At 40.3% G+C, this 22,222-nt stretch overlaps 1 protein-coding gene across 1 annotated transcript; it reads left to right on the forward strand.

Moving 5' to 3' along the window:
* Nucleotides 1-13,818: 13,818 nt before the first annotated feature.
* LOC142634160 (uncharacterized) lies at nucleotides 13,819-20,318 on the forward strand. The gene is made up of 4 exons (XM_075808446.1): nucleotides 13,819-14,111; nucleotides 15,926-16,014; nucleotides 16,198-16,295; nucleotides 19,905-20,318. Exons 1-4 carry the CDS (start codon nucleotides 14,102-14,104, stop codon nucleotides 20,008-20,010), a joined length of 303 nt encoding a protein of 100 aa, XP_075664561.1. The 5' UTR covers nucleotides 13,819-14,101; the 3' UTR covers nucleotides 20,011-20,318.
* Nucleotides 20,319-22,222: the final 1,904 nt, after the last annotated feature.

The following is a 22,222-nucleotide window of genomic DNA, read 5'->3' on the forward strand; positions in this document are numbered from 1 at the left end:
TACTTATTAAGCGTAAATGCACTTTTAGTCTCTACATTTTAACCCGATTTTTATTTTAGTCCTTACATTTTATTTTTACCACTTTTAGTCCTAAACCAATTAATGCGTGACATTTAAGTTATTACCGTCACCCAACTAATAGAAAATGTTAACATGGCTGAAGGCACAGTAAAATAATAATTAAAAAATTTATTTTAGCAATAAAAAATTGCCACGTCAGCGTCTAAATTAAAAAAAAATTAATTTATTAATTTTAACTAAATGAAAAAAATTAAAAACAAAAAATCAAGCCCACCCGATCAAAACAACACAATCCCAGTCTCTGAAACTCTCCTGTCTCAACTCTCTACTTGCTCGATGCTTGTGGGTTTGTGGATTTTCCTTTGAATTTTTTTTTTTTTGGTGGGTTTCTGTGTATATGGTGTTGCCGACTTGCCGTGGTGAGGTGGAGGTCTGAGTTTGTGGATCGACATGGTGGAGGGTGTGGGTTTGTGGATTGGCGTGGTGGTGGGTGTGGGTTTGGTTGATCGGCGTCTGTGGTGGAGTGGGTTTGGTTGATCGGTGTCTATGGTGGAGTGGGTTTTAGTGGCTGAGATTGGAGTTTGGTGGTGGCTTTCGGTGATGGCATAGATCGGAGTTTGGTGGTGGGATTCATTCACAGATTGGAGTTTGGTGATGGGTTTCATTCTCAAATCGAAGAGGAATGGTGCTTGGACTAGCTGAGTTTTGTTTTTGTTTTTTTTTTTAATCAAATTTGGGTGGGGTAGTTTGCTCCGATGGGTTTGTGTGGATAGTGGATGTGTTTATTATTTTGGATTTGTGGTGGATAGTTGATGGTTTTGTGGTAGATTCCGATAGATTTGTGGTTGTGTTCTTGAGTGCTTTGATCTGGGTTGGAGTTCTTGTTTTCTTCATGTTCTTGAATTTTTTTTTTTAATTTTTCATTTAGTTAAAATTAATAAATTATTTTTTTTAATTTAGATGCTGATGTGGCAATTTTTTAATGCCAAAATAGATTTTTTAATTATTATTTTACTGTGCCGTCAGCCACGTCAGCATTTTCTGTTAGTTTGGTGACGGTAAAGACTTAAATGTGACGCGTTAATTGGTTTGGGGACTAAATTGGTAAAAAAAAAATGTAGGGATCAAAATAGAAATTGGGTCAAAATGTAGGAACTAAAAGTGCATTTACGCCTACTTATTATAAAAGGAAGTGATTTGGAATATGACATTTATTCTCATGTTTCATTTCGTTACCGACTATGAAAACAAAAATCATTAAAAGACAAGCAAACTTAATTACACTTCCAATCAAGACAAGCAAACTTAATTTACATAGGTCTCACCCCTACCCATTTTTATTCAGCAAAAAAAAAAATCCTAATAATTTACATTTCTGAATTCCTTTTAATGAAACTAAAATTGTGGTAGCCAAAATTTAAAATTTGAAGCCAACATTGTAGTAACTTATTCAATTGAAAAAAAGTATTAACAAGGTAAATAACCAAGGACAGACCTAGGAGGGCCCCTGTCCTTATATGTAGTGGTATATTCTTGTATTAATTATTTATAGATGGTTTACTAATTTTTTACAATAAACATTTTATTTTGGAATATATCATTCAACAAAGCAAATTTAATAATATGCAATGAATATTTTATTTTAAGTGTGCTTAAATTAGTGAAAATGATTTTTTTTTTCTGTCTAGTGTCATAATTAATTTTTTTTTTAGAGAGTTTCAACTTATGGAGTCCACTCCCAGTGATAAATTTTATTATCAAACCAAGACACCAATCAATCTTTGGTGTAAGTGGGGATTAAATTACAGATTTCATGGATTAATAGGAGAGTGTTTTATTTTTTAAGCATTTTAAATGGGGTTAGAGATATATTTTTACTAAATTGTCCTCACGTTTTTTCCCTATTAAACATATTCTATTTTATAGGCATTTTAAGTGGGTTGGAGATATATTTTTACCGAGTTGTTCTCAAGTTTTTTTCCTATTAAGTTTATAATTTAAGAGTATTTTTTTTGATACATTAAGAGTATTTTTGAACTACATAAAAGTCCAGTCTAAAGAAGAAAATTCTCTTATAAATAGTATAGATTAAACATGGATCACAAGATAATTTTTTCATAATATTTCTGTGGGGAGTAAAAGGACCCAAGTGGGCATATGGGCCTTTGAGCTGTAATATGGAGGGCCGACCTGCTCCAGGATTAAACTCTATGAGTTGGCCCGTATGCCGAGGGTCCGAGGATACAGCCGAGGACGAGATTCTCCTCGGAAGAGCCCTAGAGAATTCAAAGTTTCATTATGAAGGTCAAAGCACAACTCTGGAGAGACCAGTGGTTAAAAGGGGACATCCTGAATCTTATAGATGCACCAGTATTAAAGAAAATATCAAGAATAAAGGCTGCCACCTCCGCATTAAAGGCTCTGCACCTACCTCCCTGGCCGCATTAATGGGGAGGTGACCCCTGAACAGTGAGGTGGAAACTTCTAGTCACTGTTCAAAAAGTATCAGGGAAGGAAGTATAAAACGGGGGTAAAGGCCAAAGAAAAGGGGGATCGGGAAACTAAGAAAGAAATTAAGAACTTGTAATTTTGAAGGAAGAAAGAGAAATAATAAAGAAATAGTCCTCGGCTCGAGTCCGAGGAGATCCATTTGTCATTATCGTTCTTTATTTACTTGTGTTTGCTTATAAAAACCTGTTATCAAGCTCCCAGCATTTCTAACCTAGATTTAAAGCCCACACTCTACAAATCTTATTGTTTAAGGCTCATTGGGCCTGAGCCCGTGATTGTCTTTGGGTCCAGGTGCAATTGTGCACTTACAATTGGCGCCGTCTGTGGGAAATCTAGTCTAGAAGAGGTAGGGATACTATGGCAGGCTTAGGTGCTCACCACGCAGAGTCACAGGGATCACAACCGGAGGATCATTTCGAGCGTCTTGAACGTCGAAGGGATCGTGAGGGAAGTGTCCATACAGAATACCCAGGCGTTAGCCATACTCATGGTGGGGGTAGCACTACCCACGAGGAGGGTTCTAGGTCCATGCAGAGGGAAATTAATCGTTTGAAGAGGAAGTTACGCCGTGCTAAGCGCGGGTTTTCACCGTCCTCGTCTAATCCTTCCTCAGAGAAGGATAGGGGAGGTGGTTACAGCTCAAGGTCGCGCTCTCCCACCAGTGCAACATCCTCCGGTGAGGAGGACGACCAGCCAACTCGCAGGTGTAAGAAGCTTCGTTCTAAGGGCTTAGGCAACGATGCTATGAGTAGGGCGTTGCACCAACTCTCCAAATCTCCGCTTACACGGAGGATTGAGAAAGGAAGGCTTCCCAGAAGGTTTACCCAGCCCACTTTTACCATCTACAATGGCCGGACTGATCCGGTGGAGCACGTGAGTCACTTTAACTAGAGGATGGCGGTGCACTCTCACAACGAGACCCTGATGTGTAAAGTTTTCCCCTCTAGCCTGGGACCTATTGCTATGAGGTGGTTTAACGGCCTTAAATCGGGGTCTATAGGTTCGTTTGGGGAGCTTATTAGAGCATTCGCTTCGCGGTTCATTACGTGTAGCAGAGTCCATCGGCCATTAGACTCGTTGTTATCCATGACCATGAGGGAGGGGGAGACGTTGAAAGCATACTCCGACCGTTATTGGGAGATGTTTAATGAAATAGATGGTGACTTTGATGAGGTGGCGCTTAATACCTTTAAGGTAGGCCTTCCTACTGATCACGACCTGAGAAAGTCTCTGACTAAAAAGCCCGTCCGCAGTGTACGTCGCCTCATGGACCGTATTGACGAGTATAAGAGAGTGGAGGAAGACCAACAGCAAGGAAAGGGTAAGGAGAAGGTTATCCCGCAGGAGAGAAGGGATTTCAAGTCGGACAGGTACCACAACAATAGGCCGAAGAGAGATTACGTTGGGCAGTCCGGCTCGGCAACACCTCAGGCCGTGAGCACTGTGTTTCGAGAACCAGTGCATCAATTGTTGGAGAAAGTTCGTAAGGAGCCCTTTTTCAAGTGGCCTGGTAAGATGTCAGGGGACCCTGCGAAGAGGAATCCGAACCTCTTTTGTCAGTACCATCAGGATGTGGGCCACACTATCGAGAACTGTCGGACCCTTTGGAACCATTTGGAGCAGCTTGTCAGTGAAGGAAAACTGAAGCAGCACTTGTGTCAACCTACTGGTCAGGGCAGCTAGTCCGGCTCAAACAATCAGAGGAACAATTCGTCTCGGCCGGCATTGGGAACAATCAATGTTATCTTCGCTGCACCTAGTAGGACCGGCTCAGGTCCCACTAGGGTAATGGCGGTTTCCCATTCTCAGGCCAAGGATGCGGGCAGCAGGCCGAAGAGGTTGAAGGGCACTTTGCCCGTCTTAGGATTCTCCGACGAGGATAAGGTAGGGACTATCCAGCCCCATGACGATGCCCTTGTAGTTACCCTTAGGATAGGGAATTATGATGTGAAGAGGGTGATGATAGATCAGGGCAGCGGTGCAGATATCATGTACCCTGATCTATTTAAGGGGTTAAGGTTGAAGTTGGAAGATCTTACTCCTTATGATTCGCCGCTTATAAGCTTTGAAGGGAGAGCCGTTGTGCCGAAGGGACAGATCCGTTTGCCCGTTCAATCCGGCTCAGAAACGGTTGAGGTGGACTTCATTGTGGTTGACGCGTACTCTCCATATACAGCCATCCTCGCCAGGCCTTGGCTGCACGCGCTTGGAGCTGTCTCCTCTACCTTACATGTTAAAGTTAAATTCCCCTCGGGGGAATGTGTTGAGGAAATCCTCGGCAGCCAATCGGTAGCCAGGCAGTGCATATCGGCTGCGGTGCTGGATCAGACAGAAGCCGAGTCTTCGGCTTTAATCACCAAAGACTTATAGCAGTTAACAGCTCCTGATTCATCTGGAATGGTGACAGGAAAGGAGACACATTGTGAGGAGTTGGAGAAATTTCCAGTAGCTGATGGCTTAGAGAGGTTCTTCCAAGTCGGCATACTTTTGCCACACCAAGAGAAGATCGAATTGTTAGAATTTCTGAAGGACAATATTGATGTTTTTGCGTGGGATCCTTACGAAGCTCCAGGCGTTGATCCGAGCTTCATTTGTCATCATTTAAATGTCAACCCAGCTATTGTTCCAAGAAGGCAGCCACCTCGGCGATCTTCTAGAGAACATTCCGAGGCTGTGAAGGAAGAGGTTCTTAAACTCAAGAGGGCTGGGGCTATCAAAGAAGTTTTCTACCCCGAGTGGTTGGCCCATACTGTTGTTGTTAAAAAGAAGAATGGGACATGGAGGGTATGTGTGGACTTTACTGATCTGAACAAGGCCTGCCCCAAGGATTCGTTCCCAATCCCTCGTATTGATCAACTGGTGGATGCTACTGTTGGACATCCCAGGATGAGTTTTCTGGACGCCTTCCAGGGGTATCACCAGATTCCCTTGGCATTGGAGGATCAAGAGAAGACTGCTTTCATTACTCCAACGGGGAATTATCATTATAAGGTCATGCCATTTGGTTTGAAGAATGCTGGGGCTACCTACCAAAGGATGATGACTAGAATGTTTGAACATCAACTAGGGAAGACTGTTGAAGTATATGTGGATGATATGGTGGTGAAGAGCAAAACAATACCCTCGCACGTGAGAGACCTGGCTGACACCTTTCAGGTGTTAAGAAAGTGTAAGCTGCGCCTTAACGCCTCAAAATGCTCTTTCGGCGTTGGGTCTGGAAAATTTTTGGGGTACATGATCACTCATAGAGGCATAGAGGTAAACCCAACACAGGTTAAGGCTATTCAGGACTTGCAGCCTCCTCGGAACCCAAAAGAAGTCCAGAAATTAACCGGAATGATTACCGCCTTGAACAGATTTATATCTCGGTCGGCTGACCGATGTCGTCCTTTCTTTCAGTTGTTGAACAAATGGAAAGGGTTCCAATGGACCGAGGACTGCGCGTTAGCTTTCCAACAACTCAAGCAATATCTTTCTCGGCCGCCCATTTTGTCTCGTCCCGAGGCGGACGAGGTCTTATTTGCTTATCTAGCAGTGGCTGTCCATGCGGTCAGCCTGGTCCTTATAAGGAATGATGACGGGGTGCAAAGGCCGGTATACTACGTTAGCAAATCTTTAAACGATGCCGAGGTGCGTTATCTACCCTTGGAGAAAGCACTTCTGGCCGTAGTTCATGCCACGCGAAAGCTTCCTCATTATTTCCAGTCCCACACCGTGGTTGTCCTGACCCAATTGCCCCTCAAGGCAGTGCTACGTAGTGCCAACTACTCAGGCAGGATAGCAAAGTGGGGGACCATCCTGGGGGCTTTTGACGTTAAATACAAGCCTCGCACCTCGGTGAAGGGTCAGGTCCTCGCTGACTTGGTGGCAGAGTTTACTGAACCATTGCTAGAAGAAACTCTAAAAGAAGCACACATGGATGGAAAATCAGTTGGAGTGGTCACGGCCGCAGTGCCCTCGGCTTGGAAAGTGTATGTGGATGGGGCTGCTAATCAGAGAGGGTCTGGTGTTGGACTTGTTCTAATGTCCCCTGAAGGAATTGTCTTCGAAAAATCTTTAAGATTGGCCTTCTCGGCTACTAACAATGAGGCCGAGTATGAAGCCGTCTTGGTAGGCATGCAGATGGTACGTAGGATGGGCGGAAGGGAAATCCATGTGTTCTCGGACTCTCAGTTAGTGGTCGGCCAAGTCATGGGGACCATGGAGGCTAGAGACCCCAGAATGCAGGAATATTTGGCCTAGGTCAAACGTCAGCAACCTGAATTTGACTCTTTTGCCTTAGCTCACATTCCTAGGAGTGGAAACACCCATGCAGACTCTTTAGCCACATTGGCAACATCTTCGGCTCAGAGTTTGCCCAGGATTATCCTTGTGGAGGATTTGCTAAAGCCAACTCTTACCCCCATCAATGTGGCTCGCGTCCATCTAGTAAGGCCTGGACCTAGTTGGATTGACCCGGTCGTGTCTTTTCTTAAGAATGACATCCTTCCCGAGGACAAATTGGAAGCAGATAAGATACGTCGAAAGGCGCCACGCTTCTGGTTGTCCGAGGATCAGAAACTGTATAAACGATCCTTTTTAGGACCGTACTTGCTGTGTGTGCACCCTGACTCAACGGAAGCACTTCTGGAAGAACTGCATGAAGGGATTTGTGGTAGCCACACTGGGGGAAGGTCCTTGGCCCACAGAACTCTGACTTAGGGTTATTGGTGGCCCAATATGCAAAGGGAGGCTCAAGACTACGCCAGGAAATGTGATCAATGCCAGAGGTTCGCCCCTAACATCCATCAACCTGAAGGAGTTCTTAACCCCCTTTCCAGTCCTTGGCCCTTCGCACAGTGAGGATTGGACATAGTGGGGCCATTTCCGAGGGCAGCAGGTAACAAAAGATGGCTGCTTGTAGGAACGGATTACTTTACTAAATGGGTCGAGGCAGAGCCCTTGGCAAACATTAGAGATGTTGATTCCAAGAAGTTTGTGTGGAAGAACATCGTCACTAGATTTGGAATACCACATACACTTATATCAGATAATGGTGTCCAATTTGACAGCAAAGTTTTCAGGAAGTATTGCGGTGACATGGGTATCATAAATAGGTACTCCACCCAAGCTTATCCTCAGGGAAATGGACAAGCCGAGGCCATTAACAAGGTCATAGTCAACGGGCTCAAGAAGAGGTTGGATGATGCGAAAGGCAGATGGGTAGAAGAGCTCCCTCATGTTCTGTGGACGTATCGGACCACACCGCGCAGGTCCACTGGGGAAACGCCATTCTCTATGACTTATGGAGCCGAGGCGGTGATACCTCTGGAATCTGGTTTTCCTACCCTAAAAACGAGCTCTTTTAGCCCAGAGAATAACAAGGGACTCTTGGAGAAAGGTCTTGATTTACTTGAGGAACGACGCGAGGCAGTTATGGTCCAAATGGCTTATTATCAACAGAAGCTAAAACGAGGATATGATGCCCACATGAAGCTAAGGCCACTTGCACCTGGTGATCTTGTGCTAAGAAAAGTTGTGGGCACCTCTAAGAACCCAGCTTGGGGTAAACTAGGACCCAACTGGGAAGACCCCTATCGCATTGTTTCAGTAGCAGGCATAGGGTCATATCGGCTAGCTGACCTAGATGAAAGAATTGTACCACGCCCATGGAATGTAAATAATCTTAGAAGGTATTATTATTAATAAAATGTGCTTTTGTCAGTTAACATTTCAAAGTTATGAGTACCTCTGACGCATGCAGTTACTACTTTTAAGAATCAAACAGAAACTTGGTTAAGTGTCGTCCTCGGACCACAAACCTTGTGGAAATTGATATCTTGTCACTTGTTAAACAGAACCTTAGTTATGCCGGGTCCTCGGACCTCCTACTTTGGGAAAATTAACATTTGAAGTTACGATTCTTAAGAATCAAACAGAAACTTGGTTAAGTGTCGTCCTCGGACCACAAACCTTGTGGAAATTGATATCTTGTCACTTGTTAAACAGAACATTAGTTATGCCAGGTCCTCGGACCTCCTACTTTGGGTAAATTAACATTTGAAATTACTATTCTTAAGAATCAAACAGAAACTTGGTTAAGTGTCGTCCTCGGACCACAAACCTTGTGGAAATTGATGTCTTGTCGTTTGTTAAACAGAACCTTAGTTATGCCGGGTCCTCGGACCTCCTACTTTGGGAAAATTAACATTTGAAGTTACTATTCTTAAGAATCAAACAGAAACTTGGTTAAGTGTCGTCCTCGGACCACAAACCTTGTGAAAATTGATGTCTTGTCGTTTGTTAAACAGAACCTTAGTTATGCCGGGTCCTCGGACCTCCTACTTTGGGAAAATTAACATTTGAAGTTACTGATCTAAATAATCAAACAACAACTTGGTTAAGTCTTGTTCTCGGACTGCAAACTTGATTAAAGTTAATTTCTTATTGCGTCTGGAAATTTGTGCCTTACTGTTTGTTAGATCGGATCTTAAAGCTCTATATCTTTAAGTGTTAAGCAAATTTATGTAAGGAATGGTCCTTGGATCTTACATCCTACTAAAAACAAAACCACACATTATAAGGGTTTAACCGAGGTCTCTTTTTTTTTACCAAGGCATTGTTTAAAATATCTCAACCCTGTCATCTGCTGTTAAGTTTTTAATACTAAAACATGCGAATGACCGCGTGGAGGTTATGATTGTGTAATACTTGGAGTTAGATTTGTTTGTTCTGTCCCTTTTTGACTATGTACTAATGGCAATCTTTATGACAAATACAAAAAGAATAAAGTAAAACGGATGCAACATAGGTGAGAATCAAATGAAATTGTTCTTCATTAATCATTCAAATATACATTACATATTTAGTTCAAATATGGAAAAAGAGAAGTCCTAAGCTAGGTCCTAAGCTTTTGGAGGGGGGTCTTGCTGAGAGGTGCTGGTGGCCTCGGTCTTTCTCAACTCCAGCTCAAAGGGAGACAGCACTTTCTTTCCTTTGTCTGCTGCCTTTGTTGGAGGGACGTTGGACTCCACATTCTGGCTCAGGTCCTTCTCGGCATCCCCGTCTCCTTCCTTTTCTTTATTGGAACCCGAAGGTTCTGTAGGATCTGGAATTAGCTTTGGGACCATGGGAGGAAGAGCAGGAAGAGTTGTTTCAGGGGTAGGAGTAGCAGCAGGAGCCTCTTCAATCTCCTGTATCTCCAGGGGAAGCCGAACATTCTCGGACTTCCTCAGATCCGAGGATAGAGGAACTCCTGCTACATTCAGAGCTTCCCCCCAGACCTTTTGACAGTACTCCCGGCACAAGGCCGCAAAGGCTTCTGTCAGTTGCTCCTCGGTGACCGCTACCCTTTCCTCATAACTCGCCTGCTTGGCGGCTTCTAAAGAACGATGGAATGCGCCGGCTTTCTCCTTCATTCGCGCAAGTTCCTTTTCCAAATCCGAGCGCTCCCTTTGGGCTTGGGAGAGCTCGTCATCTTTTTCACGAAGAAGCTTGCGCTGCCCTTCTATCTGGGTCTTCATGGTCTTCAGGTTCGCCTCGGCCCCATTTTTCTCTCTCTTTAGCTCAACCACCTCTGAGGTAAGCTTCTCATTTTTAGCAAGGGCTGTGCCCAAGGACTTCTCAGTCTCCAGCCTGATTTCAAGCTCAGTTCTGGCCTTCTTCCGAGTGTCTTCTATAAATTTCTCGGCTACGAAGACTTCCTGAATGGCCTGCAATAAAGGGCGAGGAAGTCAGATATAGCAAGACACTTATGAATAATCTGATATTGTTAAAAGTGAAATCTTCCTAAAAGGGTTAAACTTACCAGCGCTAAATCCCTTTTTAAAGAGAGGAATAGTTGTGGCTGGCTCATTTTTTCCAAGGTTTCCATGTCCTTGGGCAGCAGAAGAGGGCGCTCCAACACTTCGGCCAAGTGGTGGGCATGGCCTTGTTGAACCGCCCTTATACTGGATTGGCAGGAGATAGGTGCACCGTCCAATCTTAAGTTAGGGGACCAGGTGGTCGGTGCTTGGCGCATTTCGGCCTCGTTCCTAATCTCCCCGCTTTCAACTGAGCAGGCCCTACCCTTGCCTTTATCCAGCTTCTGCTGCTGAACCGGTGGGGGTTGTTGTCGTGGTTTCTTGGGGTCCTTGCTGCTCGTCCCCTCGGCCTCCCCCTTTCTTTTCTTTTTGGGATCCTCGGCTGGAAGTTTTGGCTCAGCTGGAGGAGGGGGAGGTGGCAAAGATGGAAGAGCTTGGGACCCCCCCGTCTTTCTCTCAACAACCTTCGCAGCTCTATTGGTTAGGAGACCCTTCATCCTGTCCATATCCTCTTCGGATTCGTCCTCTGGTTGGGCAACGACTAACCCTGCAATTTCAGAAGCCTCAGTGGCTTCTTCTTCCTCGTCAGAGAGTACGACGAACTGGTTCCCTCGAGGTCTCTCGGTGTCTTCAAGTTGGAACTGTTCTATCTCCTCGTCTAGCGTGTGTGAAGAAGACACCTGCTCTTCTGGAACAACGGTTGCCTGAGAGTGCACGGCGAGGGGGATTGCCGCTATGGGCTGTGTGTATAAAACGGTGTGAGGGGCATCATGGAGATCGTGGTCGTCCAAAAAGTGGGGTCGGGCTACGTTTATCTTCCTTCGCCTTCGGTCACCGGCGACTATGGCGTTTTCTATCTCCTGGAAGTCCGAAGAAATGGGAGTGTACCCTAGAATCAGATGAGCAGCTCTGAGTTGTAGGTCCTCGCTGACAAACACCTCGGAGCGCAGTACTCGGTTGAGATCTGCAACGTTGCAGTGGCTTAAGCGTGGGCGCACGTGTTGCTTATTTGCGAAGGAAGACACCAAATCAAACGAACATGGTCAGATTCACACAACATATAATAAACCTAAATAAACGTGAATACATGTGAATGCGCATTTTTGTGAGTATTAGAGGAGTTTGTGTGGGGGGGAGGGGAGGCTAATCCTAAGGTGTTGCACCTGGATCTCCCCACTCAACTGGGCAGTGGAGGCCGTCGTGCCAGTTCCCAGAGACGATCAGGTAGTCATCCTTCATGCCTTTGTTGGATTTGGGCAGACAGGAGATTAGCCTAACGACGCTGGAGCGGGATTTAATGTAGTAACCTACGTTGGAGAGTTTATGGGACTCGTACAGAAAGACGACATCGTGCCAAGTGAGGTTTAGACCCATTTGCTCGTTTAGAGCATCGACGCTACCCAAAACTCTAAAAACGTTTGGGAGGCACTGATCGGGACACAACCGGTGGTTGCGAAGGTACTCCCTAGTTACAGGCTTCATTGGGAGGGTCATCCCACCCTCTACAAAGGCTATCATTGGGATGATAACCTCTCCCTCCTTTCTAGAGCCGGCCACGGCTTCCGCCGGGAATGTGATACTTGGCTCTGAAGCCTTCCATTCCAGTGGCGGTATCAACTAGACATTTAAATCTTCCCATCAGAGAGGGGCGAAAGACTAAACTCTAAAAGGGAAAATGTCTACAAGTATAGCCGAGGACAAGATCCGAGAAGAAAAGGTTAAGAAAAGGAGAATCAAAAACTTACGAATCTCAAGTTGTGCAGAGTTCCACGGTTTTCTGCGGGTAAAGTATGTTTACTGATGTTTTGATGGGATTAGTCCCTGATGAATTAAATGAAGGCGCAGGTTCCCGAAGCGTCATGGTGTGCGGAAAGCGGCCTCGAAATTATATTTGTCCCGCCCAATTTTTCGTGAAATAACGAGGACTGTTGGATGCACATCTCACCGTTGAACGTGGGGGACAAGGTGTAATTCATAGTAATAAATGCGCGCATTTCTGAAAATAAAACCGTCAAGTGGCGTTTTCTAGAACGCGAAACGGTTTCCACACGTGCAATCATTCACATAGTAAGCAGAGTTAGTTCTCATCGGATCAAAACCCTAATTTTCTCCTCGGATATTGAAAATTAGAGTTTTGAGGGGCTATTGTGGGGAGTAAAAGGACCCAAGTGGGCATATGAGCCTTTGAGCTGTAATATGGAGGGCCGACCTGCTCCAGGATTAAACTCTATGAGTTGGCCCGTATGCCGAGGGTCCGAGGATACAGCCGAGGACGAGATTCTCCTCGGAAGAGCCCTAGAGAATTCAAAGTTTCATTATGAAGGTCAAAGCACAACTCTGGAGAGACCAGTGGTTAAAAGGGGATATCCTGAATCTTCTAGATGCACCAGTATTAAAGAAAATATCAAGAATAAAGGCTGCCACCTCCGCATTAAAGGCTCTGCACCTACCTCCCTGGCCGCATTAATGGGGAGGTGACCCCTGAACAGTGAGGTGAAAACTTCTAGTCACTGTTCAAAAAGTATCAGGGAAGGAAGTATAAAAGGGGGATAAAGGCCAAAGAAAATGGGGATCGGGAAACTAAGAAAGAAATTAAGAACTTGTAATTTTGAAGGAAGAAAGAGAAATAATAAAGAAATAGTCCTCGGCTCGAGTCCGAGGAGATCCATTTGTCATTATCGTTCTTTATTTACTTGTGTTTGCTTATAAAAGCCTGTTATCAAGCTCCCAGCATTTCTAACCTAGATTTAAAGTCCACACTCTACAAATCTTATTGTTTAAGGCTTATTGGGCCTGAACCCGTGATTGTCTTTGGGTCCAAGTGCAATTGTGCACTTACAATTTCAAAATAGATCGCACAATGCAACTATGCAAGCACAACAAATAATCCCATTATCGCTGTGCTATCATACATTCACTTATAATATTTTCTTATTTATCCGTAAATCAGTATATTTTTATATTCCTTACTTATAGTGTCAGTTCACTTTAATTACTGGTAATCGTGAATAGAAAATTATTAATTTATTGAAAATATTACTTAAGTAAATTCTTCAATGATTTTTATAGTTGATTTAAAAAAAATGATAATTAGGAAGGAAGATTTGAATATTAAACTCGAAAATCCTAGAATGTGCAAGTTGAACAACAATGTCAACAAATAAAAAATGATTAAAAAAAAAAACCTCCATCTCACTTTAAAGGGTACAGTTTTTGTTTAGTACTTTCAGTGCATTGGATTTACTACAATCATAATATATGTCAATTTTTAAACACGTGTCATGATCGCAATAAGTCCAATATCACAAGATATTAAAAGCAGCACCTCATTTTAAAATAAATATAACAATATATTATTGACAAAAAAACAAAAAATCAGGGTAAATTCTTTTAACTTATCTTGAGGTTAACTTGGCCCTCAAATTTTTTTTTTTTTTGAGTTTAGAGAAGAGAAAATGATTATCTGACATACTAGTATTTATAAATTAAGTCATTTTTAAAGATCAAATTGATTAGTTCCGAAATGTTTCGGTCTTTTTTAACATGAAAGTTTATGTAATTTAACCCCAAAAAAAAAAAAAAAAACTAAACAAAAACAAAAGTTCATCAAAAAAAAAAAACAAAAACAAAAGGAAAGAGAATTGAGAGAGAGAGAGAGAGAGAGAGAGCACCCCCAGGTCATCCCCCGCAGAGCCACCGTCGCCATCACGTATTCAGGACAGCAACCCAAAAACCCGCGACCCGACCCAGCAACAATTATAATTGTTAAAGCAAAAAAGCTTTTACAAATGAGTGCAGGTAATCTCTCTCTCTCTCTCTCTCTGTATTGCACTTTGGTTGCTTAGCAAAATGAAGGTTAAGGAAAAACAAAAGAACATGAAATATTCAACTCTACAGTGTACACCTTTGTTTCTTAATTCTCAGATTAAAGAAAAATAAAATTAAGAGCTCATTATAGTATATTCTAAACACTCGTAATAAGTTCAGTTGAGTGGGAAAAAAATACAAAAAAAAGAAAAGCAAAATTTCAATGATTTGTGTGTTTCTAATGAGATTTGGAGGTGAAAGGAAAAATGGGTTCTCTGAGATATTGCTTATATTGGCTGGTATTGTGGGATTTTGATGGGAAAAAGAACGAAGCTTTTGGATATTTTAAGATTTATTATGTGCCTTTGTGAGCCAGTGTTTGCCTAGAGATTGTGGTGTTGATCCTCATTTGGATTGGAATTTTTTTTCGGGCTTTCATGGCTGGAAAAGGGTATTTTGGGGTTTCACTCATTGTTCTTCTATTTTAGAATTTCAAGTTTCTCTTGGATTTTCCTTTTGAGATTTTGTACTTTATTTTTGACATTTTGTTTTCATAATCGTGAACACAATGTATATTTGATTTTTAGTAGAAACTCGGTACTTATCAAATTAATAATAATAATAATAATAATAATAATAATAATAATAATAATAATAATAATAATGTGATGGAGGATAAGATTGAGGTTTTTGCTATGATTATTGTGGGCGGTTCTGCTACTCTTCATGGTTGGATGGTTGCAGGAGGTTTTGGCCATTGCATTTCCTACTTATATGAGCTTTTTGGTTTCAATGTGGTAGGTTTGTTCTAGTAATTAGTGGACCTGGCAAAGGTGCTCTAACCATTAATTTATCGGAATGGAAAATTACTCTTTCTTATCTTCATATTTGTCTCTAATTCTTTTTGTATTTCGGAGAATAAAGTTTCATAGTGTTAGAAAACATGCACCTTTGTTACCAATCTGGACAAAAGAAGTTTCAATTTCTTTGAATGTTAACTTATGGGAGCATTTGAAGTCCTTGAGATGAATGCTATGATAATCCATCTTTTCCTTGTTTGTTAGAGTTCCTAGAAAAGGTTTTGAATTTATCCAATTTGGTAGCACTTCTTGCACATCTCTTGACTCTTCATAAAAACAATCACTGATTGGCTGTTATGCAAAACAATTTTGTTTATGTGTTCAAAAAACACGAAATGTTGTGTTGGTTACATCAGTTTGCCAAAATATGAAAATAAATCACATTATACATATGTGTGGTGTGTGTGAAAATAAAAAAGCAGATAAATAATTCTAAACAGTCATAAACACATTGAGTATCGTTGTGATTGTAGCCATGCCACATCTTTCATCAGTGATTATTTCTAGCTGGGATATGGTTAATATCAAACTTGACTTCTTACCGGCATGGTTATCATGGCAGTGAGAATGCTCTATTGATGACAAGTTTGATCTGATGGGGATTTCCAAACTTATAATAACTATAATTAAAGCAGTTAAACTTCTTCCATCCTAACTGATAACTGATAAAGTAGATACTGTGTGTATACTGAAGTACATTTATTTTCATTATGCATTACTCAACTTCTTCCTTTTGAATCTGATTGATAGTTTGGTTAAAAATTAGAAGATTATAATTGATTTCAATGTAATATACTATTACATTCTGGATTGAAGTACAAAGGATTTTTATTTCTAGCAATTACTGACGCTTGGTGAGGCCTAACCTGTGAAAAGCCTCCCAGTTACTGCTGTAGGATATGTGTTCCTTTACTTTTTCTTTAAAAGTTTGAGATTTTTTTGCAGGTGGAGCATTTGGCGGCAATAGGGGACTGAGACCAGTACCTCCAGAAAAAGGAATCTTCCCTTTGGACCACATGCATTTATGTGACCTGGTAGTGTAGTTTCCATTACCAAACTGACTCTTGATCTGTTTTTGTGTTGAAGAATTAAGCTCTTATAAGGTTTACATGTTTGAGAATGTCCATGTGATAATTCTGAGCTTCTCCTCACTTGGTTTTTAATTTTAATTTTCATTTGAATAATTTTCTTATTTTATAGATGGGCTTTTATTTCAGGAAAAGAAAGAATACCTCAGCTGTCTAAAATCTTCTGGCCATACTTCTGAAAAATGTAGGCACTTGTCAAAGAAGTATCTGCAATGTCGTATGGAAAAGTGAGTTTTTTTATTTTCTTTATTATAGATCAAACTTGTTTTTGTCCAAATGGCAGTCCAGTTTTATTATAGTTTGCATGCCTTCTGAAAATCAGTACAATTCTTCCAGAGGTAGAAATATGGAGGTTCCAAATTTATGATACAATTTAATGAAAGATCATATAGTGCTGTATTAGAATATACACTCTCGCTTTAATTTTTGTTTACCAAGGTTAATACATAAAGGAAATGTGGTTCAAGATTTATCAATAGATATAGAGCATAAATGGTTTATGGTTCATAGGTTATTGAAGGCAAAGATTTCCCCTCCCAAGGCTCAGCTGTTGCTGCTTAGCCTAGCATTAGCTGCATTAGGGTAATATTGTGAACTGCATGTCTTGGTTCAATCAATCAAAAACACTCTATTACCTGCTTGCCAATTGCTTACAATTCATTTGGCATCTTTGTAAGGGTTATCAAAGCTGTTAACAGACTAACAGACTACTCACTTAGATGCTGCCTTTAAGGAGCTTCTCATTGGCAATTTGTAATAGTTAAAAATTAATTCTTATTTTGGAAAAGAATAATGAAAACTGTGTGCTGTAGTATTGTTATAGTTAATATGTTGCTGTGTTTGTGCTTATTTTCTAGAAAGTAGTCCTGACTCCTGAGTGGACTAGTGATTTTACATACTTCAGCTTCCAGTAGCCAATTACAGTTCCAGTATCTGTTAGGGGTTCTTTTTTATAACTGAATGAAATATATTAGAAAAGCACAAAAAGCGTCACAACCTAATGCACGGGAAGTATACAAAGGCAAACCCAGAAAAAAAAAATAGCTTTAAAAAATTACAAAAAATCAGCTGGAATAAGAGGACTGGCAGCCTGGTCCCATGTGCATAGAGTCTGTAAAACGAGTACTTCAAACGTACTACCGAGAGCTCAATTCCTTCAAATGTGGGCATGTTCCTCTCCCTCGATAATCCATATTAAGCATAATGGGATAACCTTCCATATTCCATATTTAATGTTATTTCCAACGAGTTAAAAATTCCATCACATACTTTGGCTGACCAACTTACACTGAACAACCATAAGTCTCTAGCAGGCTTAAAACAACATCAACAAAGCCTTAGTCCCAAAATTTGGGGTCATCTCACAATGAAGAAAAAATGGTAATTTGATGCCCCATTAGATTCACCAATCAGAAATAATAATGACCCATTTCCTCAGTTGGTTTGTACTGAGAAGTGAGAAAGTGAGAATTCATCCATTCACAGCTGTCCAAGAAAAGAAGGCCTTATGGTGGAGCTCCGTCGCACCAATTTTATCTCCATGGGAAGCTGCTGTCACCCCTTTTCCTCAAAAGCCTTGTTATAATCATTAACACAAAAACCATGACTCTTGTGTCACCCCCTTTCCTCAAAGTGTTGTAATAATTATTGATGCAAAAACTATGACTCTTGGAGAAATACCAAACCAGCCTGAAAGTATCATTACCACACCAAAGGCCATGCCAAAACCAAATTCTTTTACCATTCCCTACCTCATAACGAACAAATCAGTTATTCCACCCATTCCGGGTGTACTTCCAAAGGCTCACACCATACAGACTCCTACTTTTTTTTCTATTACTTCCTTCATAAAGAATGTATGTCCTCCACATAGCACCATAACCATTTGACTACAAGGGCTTGATTAAAAAGTGTTTTTATTAAAAACCATTAATTCCTAACCCACAAACCTCCAAGTTGAACAGGAGTGCAAAGAGTATTCCCATTAAGTAAATGGAATTTACATTCCTCTACCAAACCTTCCTATAGAAATTTTTTTTGTTAGGTAAAAAATAAATATAGTCAAGAAGAAATTATCTTTGCATTTTCTCCATTCTATTTGCCACTCCAATCGGTAATGGGAACAAAGACATAAAGTAAGTGGGAAGACTAGAAAGCTTACTCTATATTAGTGTGAGCTGTCCTCCCTTCGATAAATAAATTTATTCCAACTCACCAGCCTTTGCTTCATTCTATCTAAGATGCCATCCCAGATAATTTTGGACTTAAACTGAGCACCTAGAAATAACCCCAAGTATTTCAAGGGAAGGTGAGCTACATTGCAACCAATAATACCGGACAACTCCTCCAAATTCAGAACACCTCCTCCAGGAACCATCTCTGACTTGCTCAAATTGATTTTCAATCTTAATACTGCTTCAAAGCATAGAAGAATACATCTCAAGAGATGGAGCTGAGTAGGGTCTGCTTCACAAATAGCGTATCATGTGCAAATAGTGAGAGATCTTCAATGCATCAGTACACACAATATTCTCAAAAAAAAAAAAAAAAAAAACCAGAAAGATTCCTCCTTCCACTGCCTTGTTTTTCTTTTTATAAGTAAGATAACTTGCTAAGGCCTCCCTGACAAAACGAACAGGAGTGGAGATAAACAGACTCCTTGACAGAAACCCCTGGTACTCTCAAAAAAGGCACTAGCAGTACCATTTTCCTTTACTGAGAAACAAATCATGGATATGCAGAAAATAACGCACTTCCTCTATTTCTCACCAAAACCGCATCTTTGCAGCTTGTACAGAAGAAATTTCCAATTCCCTTTGTCATAGGTTTTTTTCCAAGTCTAGTTTACCACTCCTGGCTCCCTTCCCTCAATTTACTGTCCTGTCCCCCATTTGCAATTAGAACAGACTAATATTTGTCTCCCGTGAATGAAGGCATTCTGAGTATTAGATAGTAATTTTCCCATCAGATGCTTCAATATGTTTGAGAGATCCTTGGCTAGGGTTCTATGGACACTTCCTACAAGGCTAATAGGATTAAAATCCTTAGCATTTACAGCCCGTAGTTTCTTCAGGATGAGTGCAATAGAAGTAGCATTTAAGAATCTCTCAAATGAACCTTTGTCATGGAAGTATAGAAAAAACTTTGTGATGTCTTCTTTCACCACACTCCAGCATCGTTAGAATAAAGCTATCAAGAATTCGTTGGACCCTAGAGCTTTATCACCTTTCATACCATGCAAAGCTTGTTATGTCTCTTCTTCCTCAAATAGTCATTCAAGTTGTTCCACTTCCACTGCATTAGCTTCAATAGAATTAAACTGTTGGGATTATGTTTTTTGCTTGAGGTTATTATCTACATGGCACATAAGTTCAATAGTTACACCCATGCATGATGTAGTAGTCTCACATGAAACCTACAAGTTGACTTGACCAAATAAATCGGTTTTAGTTGAAAAACCAGAAAACTGACCTCTCCAAAATTGTGTCTAATCAATGGGTCCCCCATTTGGTGATTCCTGAGTATATGGTAAAAGGTTGCAGGTTAAAAAGAAATTTTTTTTTAAAAAAATGACTCCTCCCCTTATGAGCAAGGGGGGGATGAGATCATGGGTTCAAGACCCGCTGGATGCATGTGTAACTTACCAACCAATAAAGTAAATGATGAAGAAAAGGTTATAAAAGAATCTGATGGATAGCGCCGTAGTGGAAATTAGGTAAGTATTATATATCTTTTTTTTCCACTCATGTCATGCCATCATGGATGTTGAGTATGGACTTTGTCAGATCTCTTTCTATGTAAGAGTTGTTACATGCTCTTTCATTGGCATATTGCAGGAACTTGATGGCAAAGCAAGACATGTCAGAACTAGGATTTGGGAAGGAAAGCAACATGGAAGCTTCTGGACAGAAAGTTGATGAGAGAATTGATAACCAAAGCTGAAAATAAATTGAGAGTAAGACTGTGTTATGCGAAGTTGGAAGAGCTTTTTTCTCTTCGGATAAGATTCTCTGTGAATGCCTTTTCCATATGAATGGTATGTACTATTGCAGGGAAAATTGGAAATACATGTAAAACAATCAAAATTGAGAGGGAGGATGGGTGGGGAGGGAATTTCGCTTCTGTTATTGAAGTCAGTGAAGGTGAGTAAAGATGTTAAATAGGTAATTGGACATGAAAGAGGTGGAAGCAAGAGTTAAATTTGGTACTCTTACATGGCTTTCACAGGAGGAAAAACAAAAAGAAGAAAAGAATTTACATTCCTCCAAACCTTTTTTTTGGGGGGGGGGGGGCGGGGGGAATTTAAATAATGTTCTTTAGGTGTTGTATCTTAAGTTCTCCAATTAAATTTAACTATGTGGTTGCGTTAACCAACGAATTACATATTGAATTTATTATCTTTGGAAGAATGTAACATTGTTTGTGCTCATTAGTAAAAAAAAAAAAAAAAACATGTGATTGAATTTAATTGAGGAAACATCTAAAAATAATGTAGCTAATTTTTAACATCCGTTCTTATTGAATCGCAAATTGCACCAATAAAATTTGGGGTCATTTTGTTTTGATTGTCTATTTAAAAATTTAGATCCATAACCCAAATATTACAGTGTTTAGAAGGGGAACCATGGGACAAAGAAGCTTTTGTTGAGCACGAAAGAGAGACGTGCATATCTTCTTGTCAAGTAAATTCTCCGCTTGATTTGAATGCTTTATTTTCTTAGTGAAATTTGCTTTTATTAGTTTGCTTGTTGGTGAATGAATGAAACTTGTTCATTTAAAGTTGGATACAAATCCTGTTTTTGGTAAGAAAAATACGTTTTTTGAGTACTCATAATACCAAAAAAAAAAAAAGTGTTTGGTAGCATATTTTTGTAACATCCTTTTAAAACTGAAAACACAAAATTAGGTGTTTGGTATGGATATTTATTTATTTTTAGAAAAAATTGTGTATTACTCTCACTTGAATGGTGTAAAATAATTTATTTTATTAAGGAGAGAAAAACTTGTCAACGTGCCATGTCATTGAAAATAATTTATTTCATTGAAGAGAGCATAAAGAGGGAGAGATAGGAACATTGTCGATGAGAGAGAGAGAGAGAGAGAGAGAGAGGAGCAATCAACTTGTTATGTCAAGTCAGTTTTGGCGGGACCCATATTTTTCACAATATTTACCACAATGCCACTGAATAATGCGACTTGAGTTATAAAAACTGTTTTGAAGAGTTCTCTAAATACATTCTTTAAATCACTGAAAGTAAAGAGTGTTATCTAAATATCTTAATAAGAGTTTCCTTACCAAACACAAAATTTAAAAGTGGGGCCGGTAGTTTAAGCATATACATTACACAAAACAGTATTTTAAGTTCTGCTATCTAACAAGCCCTCCCTTTAGGGATATCTAGATGGTGATCAATTAATTTGAAAAATGTGCCCTAAACTCAGAGAACCCAAATTTCTTCCATCACACTACAAATTCATGGGGTTTCAAGGGTGTCTCATGAGTAGAGAGTGGAATGGTCTAGTCAAAAGTCAGGATTCTCCTTTCTTATATACACGTACATGCACACACAACACCAGCCATTGTTTAGCTTCTTAATCTTGGTAATTATGTAATGGAAGCTTATTATAGTTCTCTTCGAGATGAGATTTATGGGGATGGAAGCTTGGACTAGGTCACTACAACAGAGAAAGGGAGAGGCTTAGGGCCTTTTTGGTATGCAAGCTTAAACAACAGTTTTCATTTCAAATCATTTTGAACAACAATACTTGAACACTACTACCAAACAAGCCCTTAGAGTGTGAGTTTGAGACTGGCATAATGAAGTCATGGGAGGGGAAGAAATTTATGAGGTGAAAGTGGATGATATGGAGCTCTAACCAAAGTAGTCAATTGAATAGTTCTAACTTTTAGTTTCCTTTTCTTTCCTTCTTTTTATTCAATCTCTATTTAGATTTTTTTTTTCTTAAATACACTAGAATTTAAATAGATGATTCCATTTTATAATGATTTCTTTTTATAATAATTTGACCAAGATACTAATAGATTGTTTTGGTGTAGGGGCAATTCGAACCTATATTCCTTATTTGAAGATAAAAAATTCTAGAAAACTGAGGTTGATTATCATTGAACTCTAAAAAGTTGTTCCTAATATCT

This window comes from Castanea sativa, chromosome 5 (assembly GCF_040712315.1).
Source record: "Castanea sativa cultivar Marrone di Chiusa Pesio chromosome 5, ASM4071231v1".
In the NCBI taxonomy this organism is placed as follows: Eukaryota; Viridiplantae; Streptophyta; class Magnoliopsida; order Fagales; family Fagaceae; genus Castanea; species Castanea sativa.

Coding starts and splice junctions, on each gene's coding strand:
- LOC142634160 (XM_075808446.1), top strand. Junction 16,015..16,197: donor ACATGCATTTATGTGACCTG/GTAGTGTAGTTT, acceptor CTTTTATTTCAG/GAAAAGAAAGAATACCTCAG. Junction 16,296..19,904: donor CTGCAATGTCGTATGGAAAA/GTGAGTTTTTTT, acceptor GGCATATTGCAG/GAACTTGATGGCAAAGCAAG.